Source organism: Euphorbia lathyris, chromosome 4 (assembly GCF_963576675.1).
Source record: "Euphorbia lathyris chromosome 4, ddEupLath1.1, whole genome shotgun sequence".
Classification (NCBI taxonomy): Eukaryota; Viridiplantae; Streptophyta; class Magnoliopsida; order Malpighiales; family Euphorbiaceae; genus Euphorbia; species Euphorbia lathyris.
In genome coordinates, this window is record NC_088913.1 from 86,043,956 (window position 1) to 86,056,164 (window position 12,209).

The 12,209-nt window shown below is 35.3% G+C and overlaps 1 protein-coding gene across 1 annotated transcript; it reads right to left on the reverse strand.

Moving 5' to 3' along the window:
• Nucleotides 1–899: 899 nt before the first annotated feature.
• LOC136226961 (uncharacterized) lies at nucleotides 900–11,725 on the reverse strand. The gene is made up of 13 exons (XM_066015672.1): nucleotides 11,588–11,725; nucleotides 11,419–11,458; nucleotides 10,057–10,237; nucleotides 9,764–9,945; nucleotides 9,493–9,698; nucleotides 8,663–9,407; nucleotides 8,164–8,241; nucleotides 6,287–6,554; nucleotides 5,197–5,396; nucleotides 3,201–3,277; nucleotides 1,612–1,713; nucleotides 1,320–1,524; nucleotides 900–1,205 (listed from the first exon to the last, which is right to left on the reverse strand). The coding sequence occupies exons 3-13, from the start codon at nucleotides 10,226–10,228 to the stop codon at nucleotides 1,116–1,118; spliced, it is 2,325 nt and encodes a 774-aa protein (XP_065871744.1). The 5' UTR covers nucleotides 10,229–10,237; nucleotides 11,419–11,458; nucleotides 11,588–11,725; the 3' UTR covers nucleotides 900–1,115.
• Between the last annotated feature and the right edge of the window lie 484 nt (nucleotides 11,726–12,209).

The window sequence follows — 12,209 nt, forward strand, 5'->3', positions numbered from 1 at the left end:
GTACCCTTGATTTAAAAGTTTACAAACAAAAGTTTTGTGTTTTGTGAAATTTCAAATTAAATAATATGTGAGTCAATTTTTCAATCAAACAAGACTTGTGGTTTAGTTAATCTGCAAAGTCAGACCTTGTATTTTGAGTAATTTTTAAAGTCAGTCTTTTTAGAATTTGTCTATCAATCAAGGGTTTGAGAGAAAAAAAGGTTTTAATAGTAGATTCTACTCGTGGTCGGAGAACGCAAATTGACAAAAAAAAAATTAAAACATTAAAATATATATTTAAGTTTGTAATGTATTTTGCTTTTTTATCAAAGCATAAGTTTCTAGCTAAAACCCCAAAGGCTAAAACTTGTTTTGTATCATTTTTTAGGTTAAAGCTTATGTGAGTTGTGAATTGTGATAAAAACTATCAATAATCAATGAAAAGTATATATAAAGGCGGCCCGGTCGCATTACGCGTCCCCGCTGAGCGAGGGTCCGGGAAGGGGTCCCACCACAAGGGTGTATTGGGGGCAAGCCTTCCCTTGCCAATTTAATTGGCAAGAGGCCGCTCCTAAGACTCGAACCCGTGACCTCTGATCACACGGCAACAACGTTTTACCGTTGCGCCAAGGCTCGCCCTCAATGAAAAGTATATATATAAAATAAAAATTTAATGAAATATATAAAGTAATTAAAAAATAATCGAGATTGTTCACGAGTTTTCGAACCAAACCTAAAAAAGTTCATATTCAGACTCAAGTCATATTGAAATTTACATATTACCTACCAATGAGGACTAAATTTTGACGGAGTAAGGAATCGAACCTCAAACCTGTAACATCACATTTATCCAACAAACCCCATGCAAGATTTATGTAGTCACAGCCATTCATTAGGTCAGAAGTTTTATTTTTCTTTTTATCTAAAATCGTTCAGTATCTCGTCACAATTAAGGCTCTTCACTCCCTCCTGAAAATTGAGCCTAACATATTTTCTCACAAGCTCAACGTCGATTTTTATCTACAACTTCCAACCCTAAAATCAATTATATTGTTATTACCCGAAAAAGTTCAACAAGCCTATGAATCATACCGATCACAATCTCCAGAAAGATCTTTTTATCATCAGCCATTGAACTACAGCACAGCACCAGCAAAGAAAGATCTTTTCCCAACCCCTTTGAGATCAGTTAACTGCCAACCACAGGCTTCTTTGTAACACTCAACCTGTACCGCATCGACAAAAATTTCTTTTAACTGAATTAGATGCTCTTGAAGAAGTCCAAACAAGAAAGAAAATAAGTAAAATGATGCATATACATCTTTGGATCAGTCGCATACCGTATCGATTACTCCCAGTTCTTCACTCAGTTCCGGGGTTCCACTCAGGCCGCCCATAGCGTAAATTGCATCTCGAATCACAAAAGCACCAAAATATCCTCTACCCGTTCTCATGGATCGCTCAGAAATCCAAAAACCAAGACGAGGGTCGAATATCTCTACCGATGAGAGCATCTTCTGTCCATCAAAGCCCCCCAATGCATACCTACACAATCATGTATACCGTCATTTTGTAAAGATACAGTGCAGCATTGGTTACAAGTTTATCATTGAAACTGATAGAACGCCATACAATTTATCATTCAGAACAACCACAGAGTGAAATCCCCTTCTTGAGGTCATATTCGCAAGTTTTGCCCACGCAGGTTCTCGAGGATCATATCTCTCAACAGAGCTGACATATTAAGAAAAGATACTTCAGTTAGACAATTTGGAGCAAAAAAGAAAGAGCAGCAACTAGTCTCATTCTGTTTTCAGCATATTTTATATAGCAAAACTTGAAAGACGAAAAGTCTGATTTTTCAGAAGTCTAAATAAGCATATAATGCAATAGGAAAAACAAAATCCAATCGGCGTTCTGATAAAAACACACTGGATCAAACAGAAGCTCAAAGAAGCTTCTCTGAAGCATAGGACTTTCAGGGTTTCTGAATTTAGGGTTTTGACTCTTAATTGTTTGAATTCCTGACGAATCTTGCTCGTCAAGAAGTTTCTTTTTTTTATTACTCATTTCATAGCTTAAAATAATTGGATTCTAAGAATCTATGAACCTCCAAACATGGAAATAGATTTTTTGCACTGTTTCGAATTTTTCAAATGATCTTTAATTTGAAAAGAGTTTCTATAGATGAACTTGAACTCCAACATTTGGTGCAGCATATGTTCATAAAGAATCCATTTCATGTAACCAAAAAAGATTTCATTTCAAAGATCTACATAAGCCAATTTACTAACTTAAGTAAAAAGGCCTTCACAGCACTAGATTCTGACAGAACATTACAACTCAAATCTATATGATAATTGAATTTACAGCGTTCTTGATCAAACTCGTGCAAGAGATGTCTATCAATTCAATGTCCATATCATGTACTAGCATATAGCTCCTATGTGTATACATGGGCAAAACAGACAATCTAAAGACCGGTTTCCAGATATATGCATTCAAAGCAAAAGAGCAAGATTGAACTCTTACAATTAACAGCAAGCATTTATCCAAGGTTCAAATGCATCCACAGTCACTAAAGTTTAAGGTTTGTTTGCCAGCGATCACTAAAGTTTGTTGTGTCAATAAATTCACCAAAGTTTAAGTTTTGTATTAATAAAATCACCATGCTGGACCTGGTGTTAGAAGACCACCAGAAAAATGACATGGAAAGTCAAATAAAAATCTGACTCACCACATCACCACCGTCTGCAAATGTGTTGCCAAATGGCAGTCGAGTAAATGCCATGTAGCAAAAAAAGGAAAGAATCCCTCACACTGGCTTTAACTTAATCTTTTAACCCAAAAAGACGGCCGCAAGGTCAGAAGCTATCAAAGCAGCTGATGCAGATCCTACTGCTGGTTTTCACGATTGTATGGGATAATTGTTGCGGGGATGTGTGAAATAATTAATTTTCCTTTCTTTTTCTTCCACATGGCTGCTACTTGTTATCTACGTAGCTGCCACACGGCATCACATATGTAGATGACTTACCACGTCTCAGTTTGATGATGTTAAAGACTATTGAATCCAGCGGCAGTGATTTTATTGACATAAAACAAACTTTAGTGATCCCCAGCATACAAGCTTTAAACTTTGGTGATGGTAGGTTCATTGATCCATTTATCCACCCAATAAATAGAAAAGAGAAAGTAACAAAATATAAATGATGACATACTCTAAAAGACCCATTGCATTGTATCCTCCAACAACATAGACTACGCCACCTAATTCTGCTGCAGCAGGAGCATACCGCTGACAGAGAAGAAAAATAATATAATCAATAAAATATCAAATGACAGAATATTGTTAAATATTGAGTTACTCTACATTAAGGCATCATATGTTTTGCATCAATTTACCAACAAAATAAATGAAAAATCCAAAGAAAGATGAACCTGATAAAAAAATCAAATGATAGAATATTGTCATAATTTTGGGCTTATGTCCACAGTGGCATCGATAAAGCTAAATTACACCATGACCCCTCAACTTTGCCCTTCTTTTTGTCACGACCTTTGAACTTCAAAACTAGACATTAAGGGGGCGTTTAGTTCGCGCATGGGTTACGGAAAGAAATCCATAAAGGGAAACAAAAAGAAAGGAAAGGAATGACTCTGAATTCCCGCCTGCTTGTTTCGGTTTAAGAAAGGGAATGATGTACCCCTCATTCCCTTTGTAGATGTTTGGTTCAAAAGAGGGAATCAACCTGAGTTGTAGACTCTTCTTAACAGCAATCAACCTGAGGTGTGGACTCTTCTTAACAGCAATTTTTACATACATGTTCTACATTAATAATTAATTACATGTAACTATAGGTATTAAAATCAATTACTTCTACCATTAAAATCAAAGGGTGATGAAACAAAGTAAATTGAAAGAAAATTAATGAAAGAAAATGCATAGCTTTAAAAAAAATGAAAGAAAATGCATAAAAATCATAGTTTAAAAAGAAAATAATCATTTTAAAATAATTATTAAAAGTGAAGGAAAAAAAGTAAAATTAGTCCAGGGATAAGAAAGGTAAAAATATATGATTACAAGGACCAAAATAAAAATTAAAAAGTCAAATAGGGACTAAAGTAAAAAAAATTGAGAATGCTAGAGATGCAAGGTAGTAAGGAACAGAAATGGAATAGAAATGGGGTTGGATACTGAGTAGAAAGAGTTTGGGTAAACTCAAAACTAAAAAGAAGTAAAGGGGATTATTGTATTAATATTTAATAGAACAAACAAATACCAACAAAATGAATGAAATCTCATCTTTTACTCAAAACAAACGCCTATTAGAACTCTTAAGCTTTGCACTTCACTGAAAAATGACCCCTTTTATAGTTGATCAGGTCAAAAGTCAAAATGACCAATGACGACCTCAAAATGGAAAAGTCCAAGTTGTTTAGAACCATGGTTGTCAAAATCGGACAGATCAAAGAACAGGAAAAGACAGACAGTCAACCGGATTCAACCAGTGTTCAAAAAATCACGTGAAAACTATATTTCTATTCACATTTAACCTTATAACATAGTACAATATTAACAATATTAATAAAAGTTATACTATAAATAATAATTCTTTAATATTATGATATTCTGAGATATCAAATTAATAAATTTAATATGAAAAATTAAAAAAGAGATATACTTTTAAAACTAAATAAATTCAACTTAAATTATACTCCCTCCGTCCCATTATACAAGTCATTCTAGAGTTTTTCACACAAATTAAGAAATACAATTTTTCGGTTCGAGGATCGTCTTGCACCCTTTAGGTGGATCCTCTCCCAATTAAAGCTTTTTGCGTACCCTAATACTCGAGCTCGATATCTAGCTTAAGCGACTTGAAGCCCTTAACCACTCAAGCGAGAACCTTAATTGGTTTCTTAAATGATTAATAATAATCATAATTGAAATGTTAGTGCAGTGGTGAACATTAGTGTTTACAGTTTAAGGGTCCAAGATTAAAAGTGGTGGTTATATTAGAGCGCAAAGTTCAAATGTGCGGTTCTCAAGTTTAGGTCTCTTATGTTACCAACTATCGGAATTTAATATGATTTCTTTCACATCTTTTGCAAGAAGGTACGACTAACTAGACAAGTGATAGACAATAAACAACCCTCGTGTGAGTGAAGACCATGTCTAGCACAAAGCAATAATAAAATTATTCCGAAAGCTACCTTCTCAAGCATTGACCGAACAGGGATCCACCTTTCAGCATTTACATCCAACATTTCCACTTCGGCATAATGATCAACTTCACTTCCACCTCCAATAGAATATATTTTGTTCTCCAATGAAACACTAGCCGTATGCCCTTTCTTTTGATTTAATGGAGGATGAGAAACCCACTTATTACTGGTAGGATTGTATGATTCAACTGCACAAACAGGGAAATGCAGCACAAGTGACAAAATTATTGCACATGACTGAAAACAATAATTGAAAAAAGTTAGGGGCTAAAGAGATAAGGCTTAAATATTTTTTGGTCACTGAGCTATTAAAAATGTTTATGTACCCTGACATATTATTTTGTGACATTGACCCCCTAACATCTAGGAATTAATGACATTTGGTCTATGACTTGTAACAATCAATCACATTTGGTCCAATTTAGATGCAAATTAGCAAGTATGTAAGGATTCTTGTTAAATCGCACTTGAGATGATTATTAATCGGATGGAGAAGAACTTATGTTCTCCAAGGTTGTGGAAACGGAGAAACAAGTGGTTTTTGGGTGTGAAATATTATATGAAAATTGAGGCAACCTACCATATTGACAAAATATTATAAAAGTTGTGTTGCGATTAGCAATCATCAAACGCAAACATTTAATGTGTCTTATTATATACGCGTTAATTTTTGTCTAAATTTGATCAAATGTAATTGATTGTTATACGTCAAGGGATCAATGTCACAAAATAATGGGTAATGGAGCAAACACAATCATTTTTTATAGGTAAGGAGCCAATGTCACAAAACAATAAGTCAAAGAGAAAATGCAACCATTTTTTATAGGTTAGGGGCTAAATAGTAAGAGGGTGAGCCTTGGCGCAACGGTAAACGTTGTTGTCGTGTGACCGAGAGGTCACAGGTTTGAGTCTTAGGAGCGGCCTCTTGCCAAAAAAAAAAAAATTGGCTGGGGAAGGCTTGCCCCAATACACCCTTGTGGTGGGACCCCTCCCCGGACCCTCACTTAGCGGGGATGTGTAGTGCACCGGGCCGCCCTTTTAGGGGCTAAATAGTACTTTAATAAATAACTAATAGTACCTTTGTCATACAAGCAATGACCCTGCATGCCACCAAGCACATAAAGTTGACCATTTAAATTTACTGCCGAAGCATGTGCACGCGAAGAACTCATTGAAGCAAGGGGTTTCCTTAGGTCTTCAAAAGGAGAATAGGAATCCAAACTTGAAAACCATGCGGAACCATCAAATCCTCCAGCTATAAAAATCAAGTCCCCCAAGTTTAGATTGCTCGATTTTAACATCTTTTGTGTATCTTTCAATTCCTGAATTTCATGTCTTGATGTGATCTGAATATTATCCAAAATTAATGATTATTCAGCATCTGAATTTAATAGTAATCATATATAAAAAAAACAAGAATACATCTTCCTAAAATATAATGTGCAGTCCACAACAGTAACACACTTTTTTTTTCAATCACCGCCTCTTAACAACAACAATAGCACAATAGGAGCCCTCCAAAATTTATTTCACAACTTCTCTTTCAACAATAATAGGGATAAGTTACAAAATTAGTCATATGGTTATTGGGGGAGAGCAAATTTAGCCTCTATATACAAAATAATATGATTTTGAGCGTATCATTTACCAAACAGTGCAATTTCATATGTCATTAACGATAGATAACCATATGAACGGAAGATTAGTTTTTTTCATTAATTAACAAAAGAAGTGCAATTTCAATCCTTATTGTGTGGGTAGAACCCTAGAGGTTGGAGGGTAGTCTTGAACATGAAATTGCACATAAAAAAACTCATCTTTCATTAAGGAGGCTTGAATTTGAACTGTTACCAGACATTAGACTTAAGATTCCCTAGAACTCATCTTTCTTTAATAGCCACACGGCTAAATTTGAACCATTTTCTATAATAATATAACTGCTTTGTTCTCTACAAATTTCCCTTGAAGTTTGATCTTTATTTGGTTCTTCTTGGTATAGTCAACAACAACAACAATAACAACAACAATAAAGCCATTTCGGGGCCGGCTAACATGAACCATCACATAAAACCGTGAAATCAAATCAAGTCGTGTCAGCGACATAAATTCTCTCCCTCCACTCCGTCCTATCCACTACCACATTTTCCCCAATCCCCAATAAACTCATATCACTCTCGATCACCCTCTTCCAAGTTTGCTTAGGTCTTCCCCTACCCCTCACCATTACATCTCTTTGCCACTCTTCAGTCCTCTTAACCGGCGCATCAAGCGCTCTTCGTCTTACATGGCCAAACCACCTTAGTCGGTTTTCCCTCATTTTATTCTCAATAGATGTAACCCCTACTTTTGTCCTAATTATTTCATTACTCACCCGATCCTTTCTCATATGACCATACATCCATCTCAACATACACATCTCCGCCACCGACATCTTATGGATGTGACAGTGTTTCACTGCCCAACACTCTTTACCGTATAACAATGCAGGTCTAATTGTCATACGGTAGAATTTTCCCTTCAATCTATTAGGCATACCGGGGTCACAAAGGAAACCCGTAGCACTCTTCCACTTCGACCAACCAGATTTAATCCTATGAGCAACATCTCCATCGACTTTGGTACAGTTAAGAATTAATTAAATTAAATTTTAGATTTATAAAAAAATGAAGCATAAGGCCTCTTAGGGTCTCTATAATACTGGAGCCGCCCAAGAATAAAATGAAATAACACAAGACATAAAGATGAAGGAACACTGCAAATTGGCAAAAAGGATGTATAAATAGATGTTCAATTTAAGAAAGCCCAAGTAATGCAATATCATGCGCCCATATTTGTGCAAGCATTACCATCATCGAACGTCGGCATTGCAAACTCCACCTTATAATATATCAGAATGTGAAGGATATATAATTTTTATTGTGACATACAGAAAAGATAACTGACAAGGACACATACCAGCTCCTGCTCCAGCAAACTGATTTTTTGACTTTGCATGGATTGTGATTCCTTCAACTCTTGAACTTCCAACAACAACTTGAAAAACATGTAACAAAATAAATGCAATTAGATTAAGCAAATATTTTCAAAGTTAATAGACCAAAAATAGTTGGAAGTACATAAAAAAAATGGTGGTTCTGGCATTTTCAAGCCTAGGATTTTATTTTTATTTTTATTTTTGTAACAAAGATTGGCAAATTTAGAAAAATTCACAAACTGTCTTAACTTTTGCTAACATAATATGTTGCTTTGACGGTGTGCCATGTTAACTTCATGGTATGGCACAAAGACTTAATTACGTGTCAATTGCTACATTAGCAAATTAAAATGGCCTTTTGAGCGATTTTCTTTACGTTAACAAAATAAACAACAATATATTCAATCCTCTAGTTGCATATCCAGGGAACCACATAGTTTTTTCTTCACTCCCCCCAAATTAGTTTATAGCCTCGTTTACCTTTGATAGCATAGAACGAAATTCAGGAGGCTCAACATCAGAAACTGTTGTTCCTCTTGACTTTACATCATCAGCAACTTCCTCCAGACCATTCTCTAATAAAACCATATTTGCCATGGATGCATACAAGGAGTATTCACAATCTAACTCATTTTTATGAACTTCTGCTGGCTGTTTTTCTTCATCCCACGAATCATCCCATGAAGGAGAACCACATGATGAGCTCCATGGCCTCTTGTTTTGTTCTTGAGGCAAGCCAAAATCGTCAGCTTCCAGTCTTGTATCCCCAACAACTACAGCTCCGCAATTTCCACAATCGTCCCCAATGGGAGCTTCTGAAACATGGTTATAAGGTGAAGGCTCCCATTGCGAGTTAGGTTGATCCCAATAGGAGTCAGTCAATTCTGAAGTCGGGATCTTAGAATCTTCAGTTCTGCTTTTTGCATCAGGAACAGTTTCCTTATCAAACAAGCCACTCCATGTTTTCTGAGAAGTACCAACAACAGCGATGGTAGGACAGGAAGAATCACTAACATTTGAATCTCCAAGGAGACTCCATGCTTTGTCAGGTTTATGTTCATAAGTGCCCATTTTGACATAAGATTGATCCTTACAAGCAACAGATGAATTCTTGTTTCTCACAACAGATGAATAAGAAATCCCCGAACTAGTGTTTGCATATACAACTTCTTTCTTTTGTTTCTCCTCATTGTCATGAATCTGACATTGCAACTGCTGCTTTCCTCTGTTAAAATGAGGATAAATCAGGGAGGATCCTTGTTCCGAGTCTATTAGATTGGATTAAAATAAAAAATAGTCAACATTCTTACCTGACATTTGAGCCAAATAAAGTCCTGTGGTGATTAATCTCTTTCAGGGTCATTGGTGAAGAAGAAAACAACGATATCAATTTGTTAGCTTGATTCTTGTCCAATTCAAACCAAAATAGCCTCGATGCATAATAATTTTTAGCAATTATAGAACCAAATTGATCTTCCCTTAATGGCTGACAATGGGTTCGGATACGGAACTTAACCTGAAACAATCCCATATTTCAGTTTTCAATCTGTTGACTATGGATAGAAAAGATCAACAGAATACCTGTGCAGGGTAATGAGAGGAATCTGATCCATCTTCAGTCCAAGCGTGTGGATTGATATTCAATCTTCCAGGACAAACAGCTTCAAATATGCCATGAAGCTTCCTATCACTGTAGTTGAACAGAAAAAGTGGTAAACCAGGTTTGATATTCCGGACGTACACATGATGTGCATAAGGTAAACCTGCACATGAATTCCAATGGTATTCTCATGTATAAAATTGGGATTATGCAGAAACATAAACACAAGAGAAATACTCTTTCATGTGAAATTAACTAAAGATAACCGACTAACCAAACAGCTCATTAGCAAAACATTCTTCAATAGTATTGTGCTTGCACCCAAAAATTACAGCAGCTAGATCGTTTGGCGCTAAGTTCCTTGCTGTGTCGATGCTATTTGCTCCCAATGGAGGCAAATACTTATCTGCGGCATGAACGGTTTCCTTCTTCCTACCAGCACCCATTCTGTCAATCTGGAAAGTCGGAAATTAGCTTTGCTTATTCAAGCAGTAATGAATGTAATGTTTGCAAATGAATGTTAGTATCCAACTCCAAACCAGAAAAAACAACATGATAAGAGGTGATATTGTTATATTACTAGGCGATTGAACATTTTCAAATTTTCAACCAGGATATAAGTTGTAGAAAAATCATGAAGCATTAATCGAAATACAAATAAAAAAAATGTATTCAAAAGGAACCTAGTATGTGCTTAATCTACTAAAGTCAATATACCACAAAATTCACTAGTTAAATTAAATTATCAAAAAAATATTATAGAAGCATAAAAATTCTAAACTAAATCAGAAAAATATACAGATAAGATAAAGAAATACTTTTGGTAGTAAAACCAAATAAAAAAGGGGAAAAACAGCAACCATAAAAATCAAAACAATGCAACGAGTATTATAGAAGCATAAAACAAAAAGTATTGCACCAACAGCATAAATTCTACAACCAAAAGACTCAATTCAATTTACACCATCATCGCTATCAAAAACAAGTATCAAGCATCAGCTTAGACAACAAATTTTTACAGGAAACATTTGGCAAAAAAAAAAAAAAAAAAAAACGCAATCTATGATTTTGGAAGCGGTTATCGAGCTACTTCTAAATTACCAAAAGTTTTGTGCCATTAACAGTGTTGTTTTCTTGCTTGTTTAGCCAGAACTTTTCATCGGAGGATAAAGACACTCATTTCGTTTCCAGAATCGAGTTGTATCGGAAGACTCGGAACTTGTTGCAAGGGAGACCGAAAAGTGATCTCGTCTCGGTCGACGACACTAGTTAGTCATCTTTGATCCTAACAATTTCTTTCAAAATCAGAAAGAAAACGCCAGCATCAAAGGCCAATGCCGACTCGCCGCCTACCGACAAAGCGAGTCTTCCAATACAACTCGAGTATGGAAACGAGATGAGTTCCTTTATCCTCCGGCGAAACAAACAAGAAAATAACAATACTAATGGCACAACTTCTGCTTAACTCTCGCATCACAATATACATTTCGCCATTTTTGTTGGAGAAAAAAAAAACAAAACAAAGCAGGCAAATGGAAAATGGAAAATTCTCTGATATTACTAAGAACAAAATTATTTCTGCAAGGAAATGAGAATGCAGTAACCTTCCTAAAATTTTAATCATCAAACAAAGTACCTCAATTCTGAACTCCGATGATGATCTTCACTCTTCAACGCTACAACAGAAAAGAAAAGGACGGAGAATCCAGTGTGTCAGTTTCTCGAGAAAATGAAAGAGCACGTTAGGGCTTTAGTAGAGAAACAAGAGCAGAAAACAGTACAGCAGCATCAACGTTAACATTTACCTTAAAATCAGATGTCGAAACCCTAAATGTTTAATGAAGAAGACAAGTATAGAAGATATATGAATAGGAAGAATATGGCAGAGGTCAGGTTTAGCAACCAGAGGGAAAGACTATAGCAGAGAGTGCAGTGAAGCGTGGTGGTGAAATAGGAGATGAATGAAGCGCGAAATGAAACGTTCCTACTTTTTGTGGGTAAATTACACCCATGGCCACTGAACTTTACACATATAACATTGTGGCCATTGAACTTCAATTCTTAATAATATGTCCACTAAATTTTACATTTTTAATATTGGGGGCCACTTAACACCTCAAAACGATTATTTACGGTCTTATAATAAAACTTTTGAAGAGTTAATGATATTTTAAGGAACTTTAATTCTTGAAAATTTTCGTTTGAGGTCATTTAGGTGTTGTTTGGTTAGGAGAGAAAGAAAACTCCAAAAAATGTGATTTTGGAAAATAAAAAATGTTATTTCATAGTAAATATCGTTTTGAGTAACTTTAATTTTTGAATATATTCGTTTTGAGGTTATTAAGGATTATTTTGAAGAGTTAATTAAAATTGAATAGCCATTAATATTAAAATGTGTTAAATTTAGTGGTTATATTGTGAAGAATT